A 25,306-nucleotide genomic window follows, 5' to 3' on the forward strand; every position below is an offset into this window, starting at 1 on the left:
AAATTGATCAGCAAGGGCGAAAACAATGTTTAAAGCATCTAATTTAAGCTCTTGTAATTGTTTGAACAGAATCCCAAAACTATAAATTGGAAGAAACACTAACTATCATTTAATTCAACCTTTTTATTTTTTCAGATTAGTGAACTGAAACCCAAGGAGGGGCGAGATTTACTAGATATAAGACAAAAACACAGCTTGCCTGGTTTCTACCCATCATTCTTTTCACCACATCAACACTTTCTTTTATTAAACTTTGTTGTGGTTATTTTCACAATAACTAACATTTTTCATGTGTTTATTATGTGTTGGTAATATTTTAAGATCATTACATAAATCACCTCATTGAATCGTCACAATAATTCTAAATTGGATGACACTATTACTATCCTGTTGTGATGGATGAAGGAAGCAAGACAAGTTTCACTAAGGCCTCCTCCCCATGACAGTCAGTGTTAGGGATGTGAACCCAGGCACCCTGATCCCATGTTTTATACTGGTGTATTTTAAATTGTCACCATATTCCTAAAATTATCCTAGCAGGTTTTCAAATTTCAGTCCTACTTCAGAGCCAAACCTGCTCTCCTGTTGCTCCTTAAATAAAAATCTGTATTTTCTCTACACCGTATCTTAGTTTGAAACATGATTACTTAACACACAGTCTCCACTTACAAATAGATGCTGTGTCTGTGGGTAAAGGCCATTCTGCTTTGAAATTCTGTAGTCTAAACTGATGGTCTGCTTCAATCCTAGCTGATACTCTACCTGCTACATCTTTTGCTTGTGTTTTATAGGGGGCGACTGTGCTACCTTAATGAAGAACATGGGTCCTCTCCCTGTTGACATGGCCAGGATGTACTTTGCCGAGACGGTCCTGGCCTTGGAATATCTGCATAATTATGGAATTGTACACAGGGATTTGAAACCAGACAAGTATGTACAGTGATCAAACATGTCTTTTTTCTTTACACAATACAAAAGTTTTTTTGGTCTAAAAAACATTTTTTTTTTTATGTTGCTTTGCACATTTTAGAATTCTCTCATGATATGCCCAAATGAGTTATTTTAACAGTATGGTACTTTTTATATAACCCTGTAGAGGCTGTGATGCTTCTAGTAGTAGTTTGCAAGAAACAAAAGAATGATTATAAAGCTGGGTTTAGTTAATATTTTTAAAGCTTTATTATCTAAACTTTTGAATAGCTACATAAATTGCTGCTAGCTATTTCCTGTATAGTTTCTGCATTTGGTATCATACTTAGATAATCCTCCCCTACTCCAAAATGATATTCTTGATATTATATTCTATTTTACTCATAATTTAATTTTAAAAATCTCCTCTATCTAGAGTTCATTATGGTGTCTGATCTGAGATACAGATAGACTCTTTTTTCCCTAAATGACTAGCTATTCATCTTGACACCATTTATTAAATATTTCATGCTTTCTCCACGTATTTGAAAAACCTCTAAAAGGATCACATGTTAATATGTAAAGCTTTCTTATGTGTGCTGAAAATTGTATGATCATTTAACTCATGCCCATTCCAGAAAATTTGGGAAGTGCAGAAAAACATTTTTCTGTAAATGTTTTTGGTAATCCACAACATTACCAAACAAAGACAACTATTAGAATTTTAACACATTTCATCTCAGCCTTTTTTCCCACCTCCTCTATTCCTTTAATTTTTTTAATTAATTAAAAATTTGGTTTTCTCCCTAAAATGGAAAAAAAAATTAAATATAAACTCATAAAGCTGTCAGATATGAATTCTTTGCATGAATAAGAATGTAGGTTTTGTGCTTAATGAGTAGAAATTTAAATTTGAGCCAGAAGTTGAAATCTGAAACAATACTACATTTTCCTGTCCGAGTGCTTTTGTGTCTCATTTGAATCACAAATGGGTTGCTTATCTTAGTTCCTGATGTGTGACATGGTATTCTTGGTAGCCTTTTTGTCTTCTATTTTCTTATTCTGAAAATAGATGTCAGAGTTCCATACTTGAGTTTTTAGGTTGTCGATGATGCTGTATGTAGCTGCCCCAACAAGGATTAGCTGGGCCTGGTCGCTGGCCCTACCTTGTGAATTACACTCAGCTGCTAGATGCAAGTATTTGACATGTTCCTGTGAGTTCTTCTCTTCCTAGGCTGGGTTTTGTAGTAAGGTTGACACCTATATACTACATACATAGCCTTACAAATTAAGAAGGGGTTGGGAGAGAGCTAAAAAAGAAAAGAAAAAAAAAAAGAATGAGCTAAGTGAGTGTTTTAATATATGTGCTTCTGCTTCATAGTTTGTTGGTCACCTCCATGGGACACATAAAGCTGACAGATTTTGGATTGTCCAAGGTGGGACTAATGAGCATGACCACCAATCTCTATGAGGGTCATATTGAGAAGGATGCTCGAGAGTTCCTAGACAAACAGGTAAGCTTGCATGGTGTTCCGTTCTGCAGAGAAACACAAAGCACGACGTTGATCATGAATTTTGTCATCAACTTGTGTAGGCCATCATCACATCAGTGCTGGAAGTTTAGATGTCTGTATAAGCCTTACACTTAATAAAGTGCAAATTGCCTCCAGTTTTCTCCCTGGGCCTCTTTGAACTGTCCGTTCCTCCACATTCCTCCCCCAACATTATGGTCTATTAGCAAGACGAATGATCTAATTGCACACAAGTGAGAGTGTGAGAGAGACAAATGGAAAACTGTTTTTGTAAGGAATTCAGGAGTCTCAGTAGAACTCTCATGAAACTCCTGATGCATCACACAATCACGGGTGCTAAAATCCGAGCCATGGCCCATTTCCCTTTAAGCACGCCTCATTACCATGTGCCCACAATCTGTTCGTAGTAACTCAAGGTAAACACATCTCAACTGTCATGCTTTTATGAAGTAACCAGGGTGTGAATATATTTTGACTGTATAAATGCTAAAACTATTTCTGATAGTGACAGATAAAGAATGCCTTAGTTATTTCAAATTTAAGGATTATAAATGCTTTTTAATATTGTAAAATAAATAAAATGACCAAACAGGGTCAAGTACTTAATTTGAAATGACACATTACAAATAGTTTAACACTGGAATAGAATTTTGAACTTGTCTTTTTAGGTATTTAAATAATTTATTACATTTGGTGTTAAGGATACCAACTTAATAATTGCTGTTCTTAAGTTCTTTGTCCACATGGTTCCATGGGGTTGAGCAGGTGCACTCTAGGCAAAATAACTGATGTTTGACCCTCTTGCTTATTTTAATTCATGCCTAGTATTCCAGTTATTCTAATACTGCACTTATCTTTTAGGTCTGTGGCACACCTGAATACATTGCCCCAGAGGTGATTCTAAGGCAGGGCTATGGGAAGCCGGTGGACTGGTGGGCCATGGGGATTATCTTGTATGAATTTCTGGTTGGATGCGTGCCATTCTTTGGGGACACTCCAGAAGAGCTATTTGGACAAGTCATCAGCGGTAAATATCATCAGGAGTTATCGTTAAGCCACTGTTGGGAAGCAGCTATTTAATGTAATTCTTTGGAGTATCGCCGTATTTACTACTAAAATGTTAACCTTTATCAAACAGTTTAGCCAACAAATTAAAAGAACTCACTCATCATAGCACGTAACTGACTTTCACAATACCAAGAGAGCAATTTGTGTTGAAAATTGATCTGAGGAAGTTTTGTTAACATGGAATTTGGAAATGTACTGGCAATGGAACTGGTTTTTATGGTGCTCTTTCTCTGCAAAAGAAATTGGTGTGGGATTTGCAAATGAGTTTATTGCCGTCCAGTCTTCCCTTCCATAATAGCAAAGTTGCACCAGGAAAGAGAAGGTTAATGTGGGTAACATTTACATAAATGGGGAAAATGGCTAATGGCACAATGAAGAAATTAACAAAAATGTAATAAACTCTAAAACAAATGTCCACCAAATAATAAATAATGAGAATGGGAAGGAAGCAAATTTAATCCACAGATTGTTAATGATTTCATTGGTAGTTGTTACGATGTAATGTTATTTCTGTAACAGCTGTTCATCTTTCATTTAAAATTCAATAACCTTTAGATCTTAACCTGCAAGCTGACCCTAGCTATTGTTATGCTGCTTGTGGCAAAACTAAATGATAATTAAATAGGCTCTATTACTACTCTACCTGCTGTTTTTGTAAATTTCCCTGAAGCATAGATCAAAAAGGCTTCTCTTTTTCAAAGTTTCTCAGTCATTACTGATGTCTCCATCAGTCACCTCTAGTCCATTCTGGACTGGGCTTACGGGGTCCAGCAGCAGAAATTGAGGGAAAATTCATTTCGGAGCCCCTTAATCAAAGCATTATTTTCTACCTCTGACTTTGGAAGTCAGGCATATTTATAAACTTTAACAAAGTAGATTTGTGAGTTGCCTGCAGTGAATAACCCTTTTATACAATATCCGAGCTGTTTATGGATTTATAACTAGACTGTTTTCTGATATACCAAGGCCTGAATGGCAAGAGGAATCAACTGTTTAATTAACACAAGCAGCAAATGCTGGCTTTGTTCTCGATGCCTTACGGCTCCGATGCATATTCATGTTTTATTTTCCAAATCAGATTTAAACTGCAGCAGAGGAAGCTAGAGGCAGGGACACACAGAAATAGCTCATGTTTTTATTGCATTTCCATACACAGAAGCATGCACACCTATCTTCAGGCAAACTCCTTTAGAATGTAGAACATATTCTAATATTTGTGACAGATTTTAAATACTTCCATTACTATGATTACTTTGGGGTTTTTTTTCTTCTTCTTCTTCATCAGTCTTAGCATGTTGACCTTTCCTTTGTCTCTGGACATAGTTATTTTTACAAAATTACTTTCTGCTTTTTGGAGCTGCAGAACCTATGGCTGGGGCCCATTTCTAAGTTGAGGAGAGAAAGTCTTACTCTGAGATGATCCCTGGATGGGGGACCACCTGAAACACAGGTGCTCAGAGTTTCTACTATATTAAGTCCTCTTAATACCTAGAAGGGGCAATTTGTTGTGAGCTACTTCTGCCAAAGAAAAATGAATCAAAAAAGGCAAATGAAAGATACCACTTATTGAAATATTCTACACCTGAAGTTAATATAAAATAATATTGAATGTCAAAAAAAAAAGAAAAGAAATATTTTGCCTTGTTAAAAGCTGTGCTATTCATGTCTTGTGAAACAGTGCTTCTCACACTTGACTGGACCTAAGAATCAACTGACAACCTTGTTAAAATGCAGATTCTGATTCAGTAGGTCTAGGGTAGGGCCTGAGATCCTGCATTTCTCACAAGCTCCCAGGGCATGTCCATACTGTTGCGATGAGGACCACCATTTGAACACTAAAGATGTAAATGACTTTTCTTCCTTCTAGATGAGATCAACTGGCCTGAAAAGGATGAGGCTCCGCCCCCCGATGCCCAGGATCTGATTACCTTGCTTCTCAGGCAGAATCCCCTGGAGAGACTGGGAACAGGTTAGAGGACATATGTTTTAATTTTGCTAATATGCAAGAAATAATGTCTACGTGGAGCACTCAGGTTTGTGTTTGTATTTTGGTTTTTTTTGCATAGGAAACATCTGTTAGTGGATGTAGAACACGACCACAACACATTATAACACTAGTATTTTGGCTTTCTTTTTTTTTTTTCCTGATTCAGTGTATGTAGGAGAATTAGGTGTTGTTTGTCTTTGTTGTGGTTCTTTTTTTGCAAAGCAGAAATTATTGTTAATTTGTTTCAATAAATAAAACTTCCCTAGAAGAAAACCTCAAGGGCACATGTGACTCTTCTGTCCTGAAAAGCATACATTCTAAATAATTTGAAACAGAGGACTAGAGATGCAGATTCTTGGTTTTTTTGGAGGTTTTTAAAAAAACATATTAGGTTGTTGGAAAAGTCATGACATATTTTTTCTATGTTTTTCATTGCAAAAATGCATCATGACTTTTCCGACAACCCAATATATTTCCAGAAGAATTTGACCCAGCATGTTACTGTCCACAGGCTTTGAAATAGGTTATCCGCTCTTGAACTAATGAATAGAAATGAGTGCCTGGGGTGGAACCATGCTGTCCCATCATGGTGATCAGCACCAAGGCCCAAGGAGGAGGATTAAAAATCATTGATTTTCAAGATTAAGGAGACAGTAGATTTGTCAGTTGCTGTTTGTTTTTTCTGAAGGTTCTGCTACCAGTTTTTATTTCTGCTCCTCCATTTTCTTTTCTTCCTGATACAGTAATACCTTGGTTTGCGAGCGTAATTCGTTCCGGAAACAAACTACTACTCGTATTGCAAGACATCGCTCATTTACCATGTTAAAATGTATTAGAAATGTTTGCTCATAATGCAGAACACTTGCAAACCAAGTTGCTCGCAATCCAAGGTTTTACTGTATCCTGAATAGACAGACTTAGAAATCCCAATATAGAGCCCTAGCCTGCCCCAATATATGAATTTATCTAGATGAGACTGAATGTTAAATATAATCATACACACACTGTAGACAGTATTCACAATTTCTATCAGTGATAATTGGCGTGATGGGCTGTTTCATTCTACTACATTTTAATAGAAATATCAGAAAATATGGAGGAAATTATTCTCTCCCCCCTTTTTTCCAAGACAAAAATAATTTGCAGCAGCCCTTAATCTTTATCTTACATTGTTCCCCACATTTGTCCACAGCTTCCCCAGTTGGAGAGCTCTGTTGTTGCTCAAGTATGGAATGTTGTACTGCTAGAGTTTATGATGATGCATTAAAACCCACTGGCCAAATCTTTTATTTTTATAAATAAAGTTTTATTGAAACCCAGCAGTACCATTCATTCATATATTGTCTATGGCTGCCTTCATGCTACAGTGGCAGAGTTGAGTAGTCATGACAGACTGTCTGGCTCACAAAGCCTAAAATATTTACTGTTTGGCTCTTTATAGGAAAGTCTTGCAGACTGCATGATAGAATCGAAGTTTAAAATCAGGGCTCAATTAGGAAAACTGTTTTGAGTTGAGCATCTTAAGACAGTACCCTGTGCCTTTTTGCCTTTTTCAGTGGATGTGTGGGGCTTTACTGGGAAAGGCAATATAAATGGAAGTTAAGGGCGCAAACCCTGTAGTCAGACTGACTGGGTGTAAATCTCAGCTGTGTGACCACGCACGGGCAGGGTATTTATTTCCCTTCCCCTGCCGCAAGTCCTCATCTGTAAAGTGAAGCATACAGTATGTACTATCACCTTGCAGGATTATTGCGAAGATAAAAGGTCACCCACTCTGGCTTCTAGACCCAGATGTGACACTGCTGCTGCGGGTATTGTCGTTTTCATTTTCTGCCTGTGTGATCTCATGCTTTCCCTTTTGGACATATGAGATAAAGAAATGGTGGTGGAGCTGATTGAACTCTTTGAACAGAGTACTTTACGTTTCTCCCCACCCTATTTGGTTTTCCCTTTCTCTGAAGTGACGAGCAAACTTGTTATTTCCCACCCTCTGTGACCTGCAGTAAGATTTGCTTTATGGTTCAAAAGATAAGAGTCGCTGTCAAAGAATTGGTGTCAAGGCTCTGTATGGGACAGAGTTTTGAGGAGTGATTTTTTTCCCCTCACTTGAGCCGAATATGAGTAGCAGTGGCATTTTAAGATTGACCTGCAATCCAAATATCTATTTACGTGTCCTAATCAACTGTCCCAGAGAAGTGGAGTGCTGTGCTAAGTAAGGCATGACTCAAATTATATTGGAATCAGCCGACTCCTTCCCTTCAGTGTTCATGTGTTGGTTTGGAGAGTTTTCCCATTTAATATTCTCCCCATTTCCCTCCTCTAAGAATGCTTGGATTCTTGATTGGGCTTGATTTAACGAGACAGGACTATGCTGATGGTCAGCACATCCACGTTTATATATTATCTGCTGCAAGTTATCTCTCTGCACATTTTCTCCTGGATGGCTACTTTCGGTCTTTTCAGGTTTGACAGTTGGAGAAACAAATCTCCTAGCAGAAACTCGAAAGAGACATTTGAAAGACCCTGCCCAAGCTCTTAGCATTGTCAAGAAGTGCTTGCCAAACAGGCAGGTCCAACGTGACAGGTCCCAGGAGGGCTCAGAGAATGAGGCTGAGAATCCCGCAGGCCTGCCATGCTGCTTCCAATGACAGCATTTTGGATTTAATGCATATTTAGCGGGCAAAATAATGCACCGTGAAAATGTGTGAATGCACATTTGCCCGAGAGACTAGAGAGGCTGAGAAAAGGAGTGTGAAGAACATAATGGATGTTTAAGAAACTTCCATGAAAGAAGAGAAAAACTCAAGGGAGAACATTAGTGCCAAAGCATAACTTGCAATTTGGAAACTTGTACTTGAAGTAGACTTTTGAACTTGTAGGGTATTGAGTTGCAGCCTGGCTTACTGGACTTCAGAGCTGCTCAGATGTGACTGACTCTGACTTATGTATCAGTTAGAGCTCTGAAGAGGTTCCTCCATTGCCTTGAATCTCAGTTTCCTAATCTATGAAAATGAGCATGTTATACACCTTACAGGATTATGTGAGGATGAAATGCAAACATGTTCATGAAAGCATCTAGTACATTAACTTAGTGCAAATTGGGAGCTCAAGAAATAATTAGTTTCCCTTCCCTTCCTGGTGAATTCTTACAATGAGAGCTGTCATTTGTATTTCCTACGTCCAATGAATTGCATTTGGCTCATAATGCCAGCATCCATATTGTACCAACAGTTTAGCTCAGAGGTTATTTTTCCTCAGTGTGTCCCTTTAATTTTTTTGTTTCCCATCTCTCCAAAAGTGCATGAGAAATAGGAACCAGTGATAAGCAACCTTTTCTCAGTGGGGCACAAAGGCCAAAGTGTGAGAAAGGTGAGCTGGGTCACCAGTGGGCTGTAACTCCTTGGGGAGGACCCATTTGTCATCATGCACAGAGATGAAACAAATCTCTCATAACTTATGTACCAAAGGGTGGCAGGCAGGGGAGTGACAAACCAGACACTGTGGATATGATCCAGAAGTGCTAGTTGAATCCTTGGCTCTAGAGAACTGTGCTTTTCTGGGTAAAGCTGAGTGACCTTGGAGTATCAGAGCTGCCATTTGGTGTGGCCCCACGAGCAGCAGATGAAGTGATGGCCATTGTAGCATAGCGTGTGTTGGGCCACAAAGTAGGGCTTGACTTTTTGGACCTTGGTGTCATTGACACAGTTAGGGAGTTGGGAAAATATCTAAGCCCGTTACCTTCTCCAAGATAAGAGCACTAGAAGAAAATGTCACTGGCAGCGGTGTTTGGGGACATTGATTTGGTTTATATGAGAGCCAGGATGCATGGAGGACTAGAGCTGGACTCTGCAAAGGTGCCATGGAACAGCCTTCAGAATCTGTTTGTCTCAGTTCCCCAATATTGGTAGTTGTGAATCCATTTGCAGATCGTTACAAGAAAGATGGCAGGGTAAGGATCCAAACTAAAGCATGTCTTCCCCTTATATGGCGTGTGGCATTATGGTACTGAAAACGGGCCTGGGTATTTTTAGATAGACATTGCTTAGCCCTCCGAACCTTACTCACTGGGAAATTGTGGTCCAATGTGCTTTGTTGCTTAGCCTTAGTTTCCCCACCCCAAAATGCAGTTGGTAATGCTTTCTTTGTGGGGTTACTTTCAATGATGTAAATAAAGGAAATATGATGCCTCCAACCCTTGTCAAAGTCAGCCCTTAAATGACAGCTGCTAATGCTGTTGCTGTGTGATCAACATCAGACTTCAGTGTTGTGCTGTGAACATGGAGAATGTCCGGATAAGATGCTGGATAAAGATTCTAATCAAATGCTTTGTAAAGAAGAATCCATTCTCTTTTAGGGGGTGATTTCCCCACTTGGTTCTTTCCTTTCCACTCCACTGGTTTCAGAACATGAGTTTCCCCTGGCTGGGTTTGGAGCCTGTTGGGGACAGAGCCACATTTGATCCACACAGACAGCTCCCCCACTCCAAGATCCAAGCCCATTCTTCATGCATTTTGCATTTCTCATCCTATTCCTTTTGTGCCCCACTGAGGACAGGATGAGAAGCAGGGGTGACAAGTGCATTAAAGAGGCATTTACACCCCACCTAGCGGGGCATCTCCTGGCAGGGGCACTGATTTGGCCCTGGTATTAGTCTTGTGAGAAATCTCTCTTCTTAGTATTTTTTCAAGGTTGATTCTTCCTTATCTCTTTTATCAACAGTGTGTGTGTTTGTGGCAGGGCAGTGGCCTGATGCTCATGCTTTGATTTTATAACATGTCTTCTCTTTACCTGGAGTATAGTGTAGTATTTTGATGGAGCCTGCCCTTCAAAATCACTCTTTAAAATCATGAACTGAATTAAAAACATTATGTCACTGAATTATGCTGTCATGCTGACTTGGCAAAAAGAAGCCTAAAACTTAGGAATTGTGATTGATTTTCATCACATGCATTATAAGTCTGTCAAACAGGTTTGCCCATTTCTTAAGAATCTGTAATCCACAGAATCTAATTTCTACCTGTGTTAATGAGCAATCCAATAAAGTTGAATGGTAACCATTATGTACTATTTAGGAAAAATTTATCTTTATTAACCCAACCTCCAGGGAAAATATTGTTGTGAACACATTTTGCTCCTTGTTAGAATTTCTTTGGGTTTGTAATGAGCAAGGCTGCTTAGGGCCAATGTGCGTCCACATCCCCGGGTTCAGCATAATGTGATTTTAAGTGGCCACATCATTAACCTTTGAAAAATGGAGGAAGCCCTGGAAAAATTAACAATGAAAAACTGTGCCATAGCAACTGCTCTTAGCAAAGTCAAATCTGATAAATTATGGGGGGAATTTTTAGATGTTTTGGTTGTAGAATGAAAAGGTAAGATTTTCATGACTTCTTTATTTCTCTGTTGATTTCGGGGTTTTTTGATTGTTTAAAAACAGATGTTTTACCTTTACTTGGAGGATAGTTAAACACTTTCTCCTCTGTTCTTCTCCGCTACTCCCCGCCCCCAGGTGGTGCGTATGAAGTCAAACAGCATAGATTCTTCCGCTCTTTAGACTGGAACAGTTTGCTGAGACAGAAGGCGGAATTTATTCCCCAACTGGAATCCGAAGATGACACAAGTTATTTTGATAGTACGTGCATTATCTGACATAAAACATTGTTTGGCCTTTCCGTTGTGGAAAATTATCTCTACTTTTCATTGAACCTTCCAGTCTAGAACCTATGAGTTCTTCAATGTAATGTTATTTCGATATAGAAACTAATAATTAAAATACCTAAATTAAAGTCTGAAATTCTCAACCGACAGCAACTTGTCTGTTCCCCTTCCCCTAATTCCCCAGCACTGTTCCCATCCCCCCAATTACCCAATAAAAAAAAAATCTTTAAAAAAAAAAAAAAAGAAAGAAAGTCTGAAATTCTGAGTAATTGGAACTGTTCCCAAACATTTCTCTGTAGCTCGGTCAGAGAAGTATCATCATATGGAGACTGAGGAAGAAGACGACACGAATGATGAAGACTTTAATGTGGAAATAAGGCAGTTTTCCTCATGTTCACATAGGTTTTCAAAAGTAAGTGAAATATGGCATAAATTTACAGGGTCTGTCTGAAGGTCTCTGCACTGGCCAGATAGTTGGTACCCCTAAATAGCTGGACACGACTATAAAAACCACCTACAGTGTTTTGGACTTGCAATTCCCCTTGTTGAGGAAACGTGACCCCACCCTCTTGATAATCCAAAGCCCCTACCCCCTCTCAGTAGTATAGTCTCTGTTTTACTCTCCACAGATTGATATCTTTTTTCTTGGAGGCACAAGCTTGCCACTCATAGCCATATCTTTGGAGTACATTATCGCCATATATATGCTGGCCTCGCCTTGTGTGCCCTGGTCTAGCTCAGTGCCAGGCTGTGGATGCACCCCATCCCCCACCATTTATTTCATGTTATAATGAAGAATATTGAATTCACTGTGTTCAGAGCCTTCTTCTAGTACTATACATAGTACACCACAAAGCAGAAGTCTTTATTTCTTGACAAAAGCTAAGACACTTGGGGATCGTTGATTGTGGAATGAGAAAGTCTGGTAACCAACAATATAAAATGATGTGAGTTATATTAAAGAGGCAGGAGGAAGCCAAGCTAGAATATTGGAAATGGTAGAACTTAATAAAATTAATGTTTGCAAAAGATGCATTTTTACTGATCATGGTTAGATTAAAACAAACAAACAGAACAAAGAAACCTGATAATTCTGATACAGGGCAGCAGGGCTCTAGGAAAACAGAAATGGACCCAGAAGGGGCCCTCTCTCCCTTTTGCTATTTTCAGTAAGCTATATATTTTCTGTTGCCATTTTGCACGATTACTCTTTAGCTCTTCTACAGCGTTTAGTGATTTTAGTGTTCTGTACCTTTTTCTAAGTGACTACCTAGAATGTATTTGCAAAGTCATCACAGTCATCCCTGTTTATAGGAAGGACGTGGAAAGGCAGGGATTTCCCTGTAGTGTGTGCTGACGGGTCTATTCCAGAGCCTGGACCGAAGCTTCGATATCACTGAGTGCTGGCTTTTCTCAGTACCTGTTCTCGGGCCCATAAAAGCCAGCCCCTAAACTCTATTTCCTTCCTGCTGTCTCTTGTTGTTAAACCACCTTCCTCCTAAGTCCAGTAGATGTAGGTAGTCTAAGGGCTATTCCCAGGAGAACAGCTAAAGGCTGAGTTGGGCAGCAGGAAGTGCTTTCTCGGCTGGGCGCTAGCTCCCTGTTTTATATCCCAGCTTTCGTGTGGGACAGCAGAGATCTCAGGTTTGCCTAAGCTCTGACCCCCTTCAGAAATCCAAGTATCAAGATAGGAAGCTGCCTGTCTGTGTATGTGATTTATAAGCCAAACAAATACCTCTGATTCGTAACAAAATATGTACCGCACTCCCACCACACACACACACACACACACACACACACACACACACACGCACACGCACACGCACACACACTTACACGCATGCACACATCCTGAAACAGGTAATTTATTCTTCTCCTGGTACTCCATTTCAATTCATTTTTCTTCTTCCCTCCTGACTGGTAGCCAGTAAATCTTTTTCTCTATGATTTTGGTTTTTCTTCTGATTGACTTCATGGTTAAAAAGTAATCTGAGATGTGCATTGATCCCCAGGCCCAGAAACCCCAATGCATCTATGAGTTTTGTTTGCAGATACAAAATCCATAGCGAGATATGGTGGGAGGGTGATGAATTCATAGCTCTCCATTCCAAAAGAAAATACAAATTACACATTGACCATTCATCTCAGGACTCAAGTAAACAGCATTGGAAAATACTTCTGAATACACAGTCCCGATTCAAACTTGAGTCATACTCAGGTTTTTCTTCCAAGATTTGGGTTTTTTTGTGGGGTTTTTTTTCCTGACAAACTCTTTCAGGAAGATGTTAATAAGCACTGACTACTTGCCTTCCAGGTTTTCAGCAGTATAGATCGAATAACTCAGAATTCAGGAGAAGAGAAGGAAGACCCTGGGGACAAAACCAAAAGCACAGCTTTGCCATCCACGGAACCATTAAGCTGGAGTTCGGAATATTCTGAAATGTATGTGAAATGCCTGTTAAGAAATATCATGAGCAGTAGCTACCAGATCCGTGCTTTGTAAACTTGAGTATGCAGCAGAATCACCTGGAGGGCTTGTGAAAACACAGGTTGCTGAGCCCGTCCTCAGAGTTTCTGACCCAGTAGATCTGGGTGGAACTGAGAATGTGTATTTCTAACAGGTACTCAGGTAACATTGATGCTGCTGGCCTGGGGACCACACTTTAAGAACCACTGCACTAGATGTGTCTCGGTTAGGCTTATCTAAGTTCTGTTTATATCTGGTTTCTTTTGTCTTGAACACAGTTTCCTAGTATGATGTATGTATACAGGACTTTGTTTTTGTTTTTCTTTTTTGTTAGTTTCAGGTGTACAAAACAACATAATGACTAGACATTTACATCCCTCACAAAGTGATAACCCCACCAAGTCTACTACCTATCTGACAACGTATATCGCTATTACAATACCATTGACTATATCCCCTATGCTGTACTTTACATCCTGTGACTGTATATGTATATATATATACATATACATACATATTATTTTATATTAGTTCCAGGTATACAGCACGGTGGTTAGCCATTTATATAATCTATGATGTGATCCCCCTGTAAGTCCAGTACCCATCTGACACCCTCAATAGCCTTTACAATATTATTGATTATATTCCATATGATCACACTCATATGTGGAATCTAAAGAACAGAGTAAATGAGCAAACACAACAGAATAGACTCATAGACACAGAGAACAAACTGATGGTTGCCAGATGGGAGGGGGTTTGAGGGCTGAGTGAGAAAGGTGAAGGGATTAGGAAGTATAAATTGGTGGTCACAAAATAGTCACGGGGATGTGAAATACAGTATGGGGAATATAATCAATAATGTTTTTGTTTTTAATTAAAGGCAACAATTATCCACATCCAACTCGTCAGATACTGAAAGCAACAGACGTAAGCTCAGTTCTGGCCTGCTTCCCAAACTGGCTATTTCAACGGAAGTTGAACAAGATGCAGCCGCTCCCTGCCCCGGAGACCTCCACGAGGAGCCAGAAAAGCCAGCCCTCCCTGCTGCAGAGTGTGCTCAGGAGGAGCCCGAGGTCACCACCCCGGCCAGCACCATCAGCAGCTCCACCCTGTCAGGTAAGCCCCTGGGCATGGTGCCTGCCCTCCAACCATCCCCCACATTGAGTAGTGACTGCCAGTGCTGAGTCCTGGGGCTGGCCTAGCCAGGTGGGGGTGATGGTGATTGGTGCTACTACACTCCCTCCATGGCCCCACTCCTTGGGCTTGTGGGATGAGCTCCTAAGAGCTAAGATCAGATGTCTCAGGCCCATCCCGAGTGCATGATCACACAGCAAACCATCCTTGCGTCAACTTGACCTGGCAGCCAGTTTAGCCTTCACAGCTGGGTTCCAGTGGGGCCCTGTGGCGACAGTCAGAGCACACTAAGGGAGCGTGTTCTCTGTTGTTGATGTAAAGGCGTGTCTTGTGGAGATGCATCTAACTCAAGGTTAGGAGTAAGGGACACTGGCAAATAGTCCAACGGTCAAAGTTACCCTCAGAACTGTCTTATTGGGTTGTCGGAAAAGTCATGACACATTTTTGCAATGAAAAACAGAAAAAATACGTCATGACTTTTCTGACAACCCAATAAATCACCCGTAAAGTACAGCAGAAAGCCACTTTTCCCTCTTGTGTTGAAATGGGCGGTTGAAATGGAGTTGGTTTTTGTTAAGGGGCCATGCTGTGCCAAGTACCTTCTCTCTCCACACCTAAATCCCAGGGAATGCAGCAAGATGCTTACGCTGTGAAATTCATGAATATCTTCTGTGAACCTGGGACTGGGAGGGGAAAGAGGAGTAGGAAATACAGACACAATCCAGATTAGTATTTTATGTGCATATGAAGCCACGCCACTGCAGACAAAGGTTACCTTCCCAGTCTGTGGGTAACTGGAGTAAGAAACTCTTGAGACATCTCTGTTTGGGAGGCAGTCATATGGCTTGGGCCTTTTTTATGGAGACACTTTAGAATGTCACTTTTGTTGGAAGTAACCTTCCTGACAACAGGAATAGTGTCTGTACAGGTTTTTTAAATGCTTAGTGTATCATAGATACGTGCTGGCCCTTAGTAATAGAGGTGACCTCATTAGAAGATAAAGTTGGCTTCTTTAGAGCAAGCCCTTGAAGTGCATTTAAAATATTATTTGCTTTATAAAAGTTTTATGCATAGCATATCCTTCTACAGAGCCATATGCATTTATGCCTTTTGTTTAAAGAAAATAAAACATGGATATGGCTTGGGGTTGCTATCATAAATGTTTTCATTAAACAATATTCATTATGTTATATTGATAACCATGAATGATTCCAAGATTTTTCATGGACATTTTTTTAAACTAACTGAATATTCATAATGTACATTTTTTTGTGGGTTTTTTTTCAATCATTTCAAAAAAATCAAATCTTACAGGCTGGGTATATTTTAGCCTCATTAAAACATTTGGTTCTGTGGAGGAGCTTCATATGTAGTTATAGTCTATCATGGGGAAAATAATGTTGGGTTGTTTTTTTTTTCTTTTCTCTCTTTACCTCAGTTTTGTTTCCATTAGGGTAATTCCACTCATCCTAACTTTATAAAGCCAAGAGAATAGCAGTGTAGAAGTAGTGTAAAAACAATCTAGGGATCTAGAATCCCTGATCATTTTGAATTGATCTTGATAATCAAATCAAATGTAAATATCTCAGTATTTTATATTTACCGTTACTAAGGTCTCTATCTGTTTCTTAGTTTATTTTCTTACTATGTAGAATATACTTACCTCCATTTAAAATGTATTCTTACTATGGTGAATTGTTGATGATCTCAGTGTTTTCAGCCTACCCACTATCAGAAAGGTAGGAGGTCAAGGGAGGAGAATGGTGTCTAAGCATTTGATAGATTACTTTCATAATTAAAAAAAAAAAATCCGCCTCGGTCCTGCCATGCATTTTGATTAATAGATTCAAACCACCCTTCTCCCTGTCTCCCCCATGCACTCACTAAAAATAATCAAAGACCTTGGGGGCTGTACAGAACAGCAAGATGAGTTGATTTGCTTATAGCCAAGGGTAATTAGGGAATCTGAAAACCGTGACTGTAGTAAAATTAAATTTGTTGATTTTTATATTGCTCTGCCATCAAAAGGAAAGAACCCTTGACATTTCTAGAACATTAAGATGACATTATCCACTATTGGCAGAAAAGAAACAGGCTTATGTATAGTGCTATGAAATGAGATGGAGGAGGCAAGAGGGAGAGATGGTAAAAGAGAACACTATATATTCACACTCTGGCATTTAGGGAAGTACTGCTTATACCTGTTCCTCTTTTTTCATGATTACATTGTATTTGAATCAGGGAAAAGTAAGTCTTGAAGTCTTAGGTGTAGTGCTCAAATGCATTCGAACATGCTATTCTCTGTAAAGAGATTCAGCTTTTCATCTTATACCTGTCAATGATATTACCCAAATCAAATTAGAAAGGAGAAGGGAACGTTTAACTTACCCAAAGGTAAGCTGAAGGTTTTTGAGATGAGATTTTTGATTTGTGAATCAGTTTGTATCTGGTCCTTCACCAATGGATTTCTTTATTTAGAGTGAATGGAATAGATACGCTGTTAAGTAAAATTGAGTTGGGCATATAGGAGTAGTAAGATTGTAGATTATTTGCCTTAAGATTGCCTTCCCTTGTAGGTCAGATGGCTGTCAAATGGAAGTCTGTGAATCTTCCTGTTCCTACAGCACAGTAGATGGTCATGAACTGTGCTGAGCCCACACCCACTCTCCCATGTCACGAGCTTCCTTTAGCTTTGACACTGTAGCGCCTGTGCCACCTCCCATGAACTAGGGCCAAGCTTCAGCTGTGCAATCGAGTGGTGCATATATGCTAGTTAAGTCTAATTAAGCCTAACTCTTTCCTAGGCAAAGAATGTTACATGGTCAGCACTTTAAAATGTCTTGGCTGGTCTTTCAAAGGATCATTTACAATGGTTTTAAATTCTCTGTGTGGATTGTATATCTTAAGGTGATAATAACAATGATTTTTAAAGCACAGGCTTATAGCCTTTATAAGTAAAAATGAAATAAGCATTTTTTTTTCTGAAAGCACAAAGATTTGTTATTAATTGATTAAAAAAAGAAAGAAAGAAGCCGATAGGCCATGAAAGAAAGCGGAGGAGAAACCACAAGGGGTGACCGTTCTCCTTTTTTTCTCTGGGGGACTCACCATGTCAGTTTGCTCAAGAACTGTTTTGACTCTTGGCCTCTGCACTCACCCCACTGACATCAGTGATTTTTTAATTTTGGATCCTCCTATGTGGTTATATTCTCTTATGATCCTATACTGAAGGAAGTCTTAATTTTTTAACTAAAAAAAAAAAAAAATTCTCCAGTTAATGTTAAAGGTTAATGAAATTGAAAATAAAGAAGGCATGGCTCACTTAGCAGGGAAGGGATCTTTCTACCGGCCCAGCAACTTCAGGGCAGATCAGCATATGACACTGTCTAGATTAAAAGCCAGGAAGATGCAGGGAGCCATCAAGTAATGTAGCTAGTAATATCCTTTGTCTTTTCCTATGAAATCTACAAGAAGCCTAGAGTAAAAAGTGTGAGAAGTCAAAGGAGACCCCTCGGACACTTCTTTGTAAGTTACGTATCTGAGCCTAATATGAAGCATGTCCTGGGAAGATGGTAGGAGATGACACAAGCATACGTCTACATGAAGTGATTAAATGATGTCCATGTATCTAAAACCATTATTGCTAATGATGATCATTGTTATCATAGGACATTATATGGTAGGCAGTCATGGTGCTCATAGGGTGATGTTTGGTTCATAGCATGCCCTTTCATGGTGGAATGAGAGGGAGAATTGCCTCTATAAGGTTGTAAACTATAGATTCTAGAAAGTAATTATTCTAATTAAATGAGATCCTTGATTAAGAATTAACATACTTGTATATAATCAGAATGAAACCTGAATTAACACCTCTTTCATCTTTTCCTCTTCCACTTCACCTTTCTCAAACCAGTCATGTGTTTTTAATGTTTGTCTGATGCCATACAAACTCATGAGCCATGTGGGAGTACGTTTCCCAGAGTCTGTCCTTCCTTCTCTCTTGCCCTTGCCCCACCTCTCCTATCCCCAGTTTTCCTGAACGTGTTTATCCCTTCTTCTTTGTACAGTTGGCAGTTTTTCAGAGCACTTGGATCAGATAAATGGACGCAGCGAGTGTGTGGACAGTACAGATAATTCCTCAAAGCCATCCAGTGAACCCGCTTCCCACATGGCTCGGCAGCGCTTAGAAAGCACAGAAAAAAAGAAAATCTCGGGGAAAGTCACAAAGTCCCTTTCTGCCAGTGCCCTGTCCCTCATGATCCCAGGAGGTAGAGAGACATCTACTCGCATGAAATTGTGTGATTTGTGCATGTGGCCCCCACCCCTTCCCCGGGTTTGGAATGCTGATTGAGATGCAAGGTTATTTGAAGCAGCACCTGCACCCCGCCCAGCTCTCTGGAGTGTCTCCCCGCAGGACCTCTGCAGTTCTGGAGACAGCTTGTGGGCCGCATTTCTTCTCACTTCCCTCTGCATCAGGAGATGAAGCAGACTTCCTTCCCACCAAGCCTTATTGCACTTATTTGTTCCTGTTCCTTTTCTTTCCCCACCTCCCAAGTCAAGGGACAAATTTCCCTATTCTGAATAATTTTTCTTCCCCAGACTATGCATCATTTATATTCTTTACAGAGCTGTTTACAGCATCTAGGTTGGAAAGCTAAGTGTAGTGTTTCTCATCTAATTAATGAGGAAATAGACACAGAGAATGTAAGTTGTTGTGGTTTTTTTTTATATTTCTGTGGATGCAGAGAGTCACAGACAGCACTGAAATTATAGGTTTTCCCAGTCCTGTCTATTGAGCTGTGCTTCCTCCTGCTGGTAGTCAAATCCGTTTCACCCTGTATTAGAAACTGGGCTTAATTGTGGTTTCGTTGACTGGCAGTGTTTTTCCACAACCTGGCTTTGCCTCTAGTCATCACTAAGCCTGTAGTAATTCCATTGGCAGAGATGGAATATACACTGTAGTAGTTGTGACTTCTCACTCAAGTGACAGCAAGAGAGTGGAAGTGGCAACTGAATTGTATTAAAGATGACTTGCATTTGGAAGACGACAGACCATGTATACAAAGGAATTGTTTTGAAATTTCAAATTTGTGCAGAAAGAAACTGGGTTTAAACAAATGCTCCTTTGGGGGTAGTGCCCATCTACCATAATCTGTTCTCTGGGAGGTGTTCCATTTAGCATCATAAAATGAACACCTGTCTCCCCAGTTTAAATGCCTATTCAAACCCGAAGGCATTGCCCCCAGTGCAGCTGCAGTCAGAAAGTAAGAATGATGTGGTCCAGTCCACTTTTGAAAGCCAGTGAGAAAGCCTACATCTTGGTCAAGCAGGGCCATTATTCAACTTGAGGCGGTCATGGAAAGCATGATGAGGTAAAGGATCCAGGGCCTGGCTTTTCAGCACATTGGACCTGAGTATCCACCCTGTCCCCTTCCGAGTTCCCTGCCGAGCAGCATGTGGCTATTCACCTGGCCTCTTGATTAGATAGCAGGTGGTCAGAAAAGAGCCCTAAGATGCCACCTGAAGTCAGAGAATGAAGGAGCATCGATATTGATACACAGACATCAGAGCTGGAATGAATGATGGTAGATACTCTGAGCTTACTGTGGCCACCGTGCTACTCACCACACCACTGAGTCTTCAGTAGTGCTGGCTCCGACTGAGCTCACCTTTAAACCTCAGCATTCTTTGTAAATTATTATTTTTCTCAAATACACACACACACACACACACACACACACACACACACACACGATCAGTTAAGCTCTGTTTAGATTCACCTAGCTGGAACAGTGATATGAACTATAAATTCAAAGAATATTTGCTTATAAAACAAGGAGAACAAAGTAGAATTGGTGTTTTAGAATATGAATTGAGCTTCTCTTCAAATTTCTATATTTCACCTGCATCATCTTCTCAGAAACCTTATTAGAAATATGAGTATTATAATATATGAAGAGAATTAATTGAAACCACAGCAACAAGGAGTGATTCTTTTATAAAGAAGTTGCCATTTCAGTGCTTTCTTGACCAGAAATGTTAAATCAGAAGTGATATCATCCATAATTATACATAATTATACATTCCATAATAATGCAGAAAGCCACTGGTAAAGCGAACCTTTCTTTCTTGGCTCTGGGGACTTGAAAAGGAAGGACCATGTTAAAGTTCTTTAGGGCAAGATTTGGAGCCCGAGGATCTTACTACAATCCAGACAGTCTTTTCTATGTAAGGGTGGACTTGAAATTTGTGCATCTGTGATTTGTTTCTTTAATTAAAATAAAATACATGAAATAAAAATGTCACAGTCAGATAATAGCTAAGTTTAATGTATGTTTTGATTAGCATAGGCAACTAAGAAATTAAGACTTTAGAGTATTAATTGAAAAATTAGTTAAAATAGAGACACTTTTGAAGTTTCCTTGACAGGCTTCTGTTTTGAAATCCGTGCTAGTTACCAATAGAAATATTTTTATGTGATTTCTTCTTTGTTTTTCTGTTAGAAATGAATGAATTGGTTTTGCAACCCTGCTCCCAACCCCAGCCAGCTGACCTGGTGAAGGCTGGCTGCATGCTGCCTGTTCGTGTGACCAGGATCAGCCTTGATGACTGGCTTCTCTTTTACAGATATGTTTGCAGTTTCTCCACTGGGAAGTCCAATGTCTCCCCATTCCCTGTCCTCGGACCCTTCTTCTTCACGAGACTCCTCTCCCAGCCGAGATTCTTCAGGGGCCTCTGCCAGTCCACATCAGCCCATTGTCATCCATAGTTCAGGGAAGAACTATGGTTTCACCATCCGAGCCATCCGGGTGTACGTGGGTGACAGTGACATCTACACAGTCCACCATATTGTTTGGGTAAGACCAGTAACCTCTCATGCCATGTTCCCTTTCATGCCCAGCCAAACTGGGGAATGGATGCATTGGCCAGCGCGTAGTTAACAGCAAATACGTTTTCTGATAAGCTGGCATTTGGGACCTATTGCATTTTCCCTTAGTGTTCTTTCCCTTTACCTGTGTGATGGAATTGAATTTAGCAAACACTAATCCTTTCTCATAGTTCTGTCCAGTTTTCATATTTGATTGTCTACTCTTTGTACAAAACTAGTAGAAAAAGTCACAGACCTATTTCCATCCTTCTTTTATTCTTTTTTCTTAGTTTTTTTTCCCCCTGGCCTTCTGTTATTAAAAAAAAACAAAAAAACTACCTTCTCTAATGACCTGAATTTTTGAAAGGAACCATAGGAATTATGCTGGTTTAGGATGATGACAGAATAGAAATAGTAACCATGCCTTTTTGACTTCCTCTTAGAAGCTTAAGGATCATTTGCTAGTTAAGTCGGAGTATTCTGCCAGTAGAAACTGTAGGCATTAGGCTGGTCATTTGTTTCCTTACAAATATACCCTCTGCTCTTGGACTTCAGAATGTAGAAGAAGGAAGTCCAGCATGCCAGGCAGGACTGAAGGCTGGGGATCTGATCACACACGTCAATGGAGAGCCGGTCCATGGACTTGTCCACACGGAAGTCATAGAGCTCTTGCTAAAGGTATTGTCTTTTTGATGTCATGGCCACACAGATGAGGCAGGTAGCCAGAAAGAACAAGTACCAAGAATTCTGTCATTGAGCTCTGGAGTTCATCTCTGATGCACTTCCAGTCTTATTACTGATAAAAATATTCATTAGTTTCAGGTTTAATGTTAAAGACAAAGATATGAATTCTCAGGTTTTATATCATGAAAACCACGTCCTGTGTCTGCACAAACATGTCCTAATTCAATTTTGCTTTTAATTCTAAATGACAAATGGTAAGAGCTCTCTTTGTTTTATATACTTCACATAGGGAAATCTGTTTGGACATCAAGTATCCCAAAGGTGATTTTCTTCAGGAACATTCAGGAGGTTTCATCCTAGTATAGTTGAAGACAGAGGGTATTAAACTGTGGGGTATGATCTGAAAGTTTAAGTCTGAGAGTTGGATTTCCTTTGAAAGATAGAATTATGAATGTAAACAACATATACTATAAATTGTATAAATAGGTGGTAATGGAAGAAGAGGTTCTAGCAGCCATTAAGCCCCACCCCGTACAAAGGACTTTGAATGGAGATCTATTTCTATTTGAAACATAAGCTGAGGGAAGCCAGGGAGTAGGGAGATCACAGGAAATATGAATAGGAGTGGAGAGAGAGAATCTACGCTGATCCGCTCAGTTCTGTTGAGTTACTTGCTTTGCCACCTGCTGACGCTAGAATTTAAAGTTAAGCTCTAAATAGGATTTTAGTTAAAACAAATAAAGACGCATGTGAATTTGATATTAAATTTTTTTTTTCAGAAAAAAAGACTACTTTGTCTGTGATCAGAAATGCAGTGTCTTTAGTTGTAGGACAACAGATTTTTGGATGACCTCTTGCTTCACAAGTGCTGTAAGAGGCCACCAGAATAGAGATGTGAGCCAAAGCTTCAGACAACCTGCGGCCTATTGAGAGACAGAGCATAGACACATATATGTCATTTAAATAACGTGCACGCAGCCATTTCTAGAACGCTGGCTCTGAGGCAGGTACCATAGTAGACATTAGCAACACAAGAATTATGATATGGTCCTTGCCCTGAAAACGTATGGAAGATGTAGGAGACATGTAAGCAGATAAAATACAACTTAATTAGTCAGGGCTGTAGCAGAGGAAGGCATTTGATACTTTTGTAGAAAATGTTCTATGAGTAGGGAATGCAGCAAAGGGAAGTGACATTTTAACTGGAACTTGAAAAAAAATGAGGGATTTGGCAGGTACTACAGGGAAGTGGGTGCAGAAAGCCTTCCAAAAGTCAGTTCAGTTAAGTGACTTTTCTCCTTCCTTCTCTGTCATTCCCCCAGCCAACACAAGTGTATTCTTCAAAAGATCCTGGGTCTGGCCTAGGTTCTGGGAGTAGTAATAGCACGTATGCTCGAAAGTCCAGTGTGAAGTAGCAGATTGTAGGAAAGTTATTGCCACTGATTAATTCACAGCATTCATGAGATTTTGGTCTTGGGCTCAGGCCCCGTGGGAGTTGGGGGCTGCTTTGCTGTCATTCATACCCTCCTAGTGTTCCTCTAACTAGCCAACCTTCTCACCAATGCATGCTACTGATCACGAGAGGGAGAGGACTAAATATCGAGAGAACGTTGCAGAGCTATAGACAATGCTGGAAAGCAGCTTATGCTCATTCTGAACACATGGCAAATCTGACAGCAGCCCTGCAGGACAGATGTGCAGTTACTATTAAAATTTCCCACGCAATCCCAACATTTACCCAGGTCCTGGTATATAGGTGATTACACAATAAATATTCGTGGAATTGAGGTGGACCATGGGGTTCTCCTTTGCTTGCTGTTCAAAAGTCACTGTGATAGGAGCCAAGTACCTCATGCCTACTTTTGTAGTGTCTTGACCACTGTCTTATTGTAAAAGCCATTTGGTTTGGTTCTAAAAGCCTTCAGATGGATGAACTGAGTTTACACTTTTGCAGTAGGGCTACTAAGTAGAATCATGCCCCTTCTAGCACCTATATGGATAAGACTTGAGTTCTTAGTTTCATTCATCATCTATCTCTGATAATATTCTTTGTCCAACTGCCAGGGCTGTCCCTCTGTCTACTATATCCAATATATATAAACCTTTCCATTTGGGACCACAAAGGTAGGCAGATAGAGGCGCTCTCTAAACTGCTCCTTGAGCTTTTCTAGGAGCTCACTTTGACCCTTAGTTTTAGGTAATAAGTCTGTGTTTTATAGGTGAGCTTTGCTTAGTTGTTATCACACTACTAGAGCTTTTCCATATCTTGACATCAACAGTGAAAAGAAGGACAAAGGGATTTTAAATGGTAACATGTTTGTCCTTCCACATTCTTTAAAACAGTATTGTCTTATGTGCAGCATAGCTCCTGCCACAGCATAACTTTATATAATTTCACATGGCTGCTCATAAAATCAGATGAAGAAATAATAAACTGAAATATGTATCTTTAGAAACTATGCATTTATTTTGCTGAGATATAATTGATCATTTTCATCATTTATTTTATATTTTAATATGATTCTGGATTTTAAAACTTCCCTTCCTTCTTCTATGAAATGTAAACATGCATTTCTCCTAAAGGTCTCTTGGCAGAATCACATGATCGCATTTATAACCTTTTTCCCTCATCTGGTTATGCGGTGCCTTCATGCCTGCATCTAGTCAGTGTGTGTGTCTGAAATTGCATAAACATGCTGTAATGGAGAGCCACTGGCGCCCTTTGAAGCCATGGCATGCTCTGTCATAGTCCCACACAGGGGATCCTGCCTCTCGTCCATAAAGAGAACACTCAAGAGGAGTAACCAGTGTAACGAAACAAAGAGGATACAAGGGATTTAATTATCTTCCCAGCAAACTGTAGAATCACACAGCTTCCTTCCAAATTTACCCAGCGATCTTGAACCAAGTGTAAAGTGGAAGAGGAAAAAGAACCATCACCTAGGACTGCATGTATACGATTAGAAATGCATGCACAATACTTGTTTATTGTTTGG

General features: G+C 39.8%; 1 protein-coding gene across 1 annotated transcript in view; it reads left to right on the forward strand.

Annotated features, from left to right (window-relative positions):
* The window catches only part of MAST4 (microtubule associated serine/threonine kinase family member 4), a 587,203-nt gene that overhangs the window by 547,746 nt on the left and 14,151 nt on the right, over positions 1-25,306 (forward strand). Inside the window, exons 14-24 of the mRNA XM_019652425.1 lie at positions 792-930; positions 2,291-2,423; positions 3,303-3,468; positions 5,377-5,478; positions 11,006-11,128; positions 11,454-11,566; positions 13,469-13,596; positions 14,505-14,740; positions 18,826-19,026; positions 21,386-21,615; positions 22,182-22,304. Of these exons, the coding sequence (XP_019507970.1) occupies positions 792-930; positions 2,291-2,423; positions 3,303-3,468; positions 5,377-5,478; positions 11,006-11,128; positions 11,454-11,566; positions 13,469-13,596; positions 14,505-14,740; positions 18,826-19,026; positions 21,386-21,615; positions 22,182-22,304 (1,694 nt within the window). The remainder of the gene's footprint in view (positions 1-791; positions 931-2,290; positions 2,424-3,302; positions 3,469-5,376; positions 5,479-11,005; positions 11,129-11,453; positions 11,567-13,468; positions 13,597-14,504; positions 14,741-18,825; positions 19,027-21,385; positions 21,616-22,181; positions 22,305-25,306) is intronic.

This window comes from Hipposideros armiger, unplaced genomic scaffold (assembly GCF_001890085.2).
Source record: "Hipposideros armiger isolate ML-2016 unplaced genomic scaffold, ASM189008v1 scaffold_179, whole genome shotgun sequence".
Classification (NCBI taxonomy): Eukaryota; Metazoa; Chordata; class Mammalia; order Chiroptera; family Hipposideridae; genus Hipposideros; species Hipposideros armiger.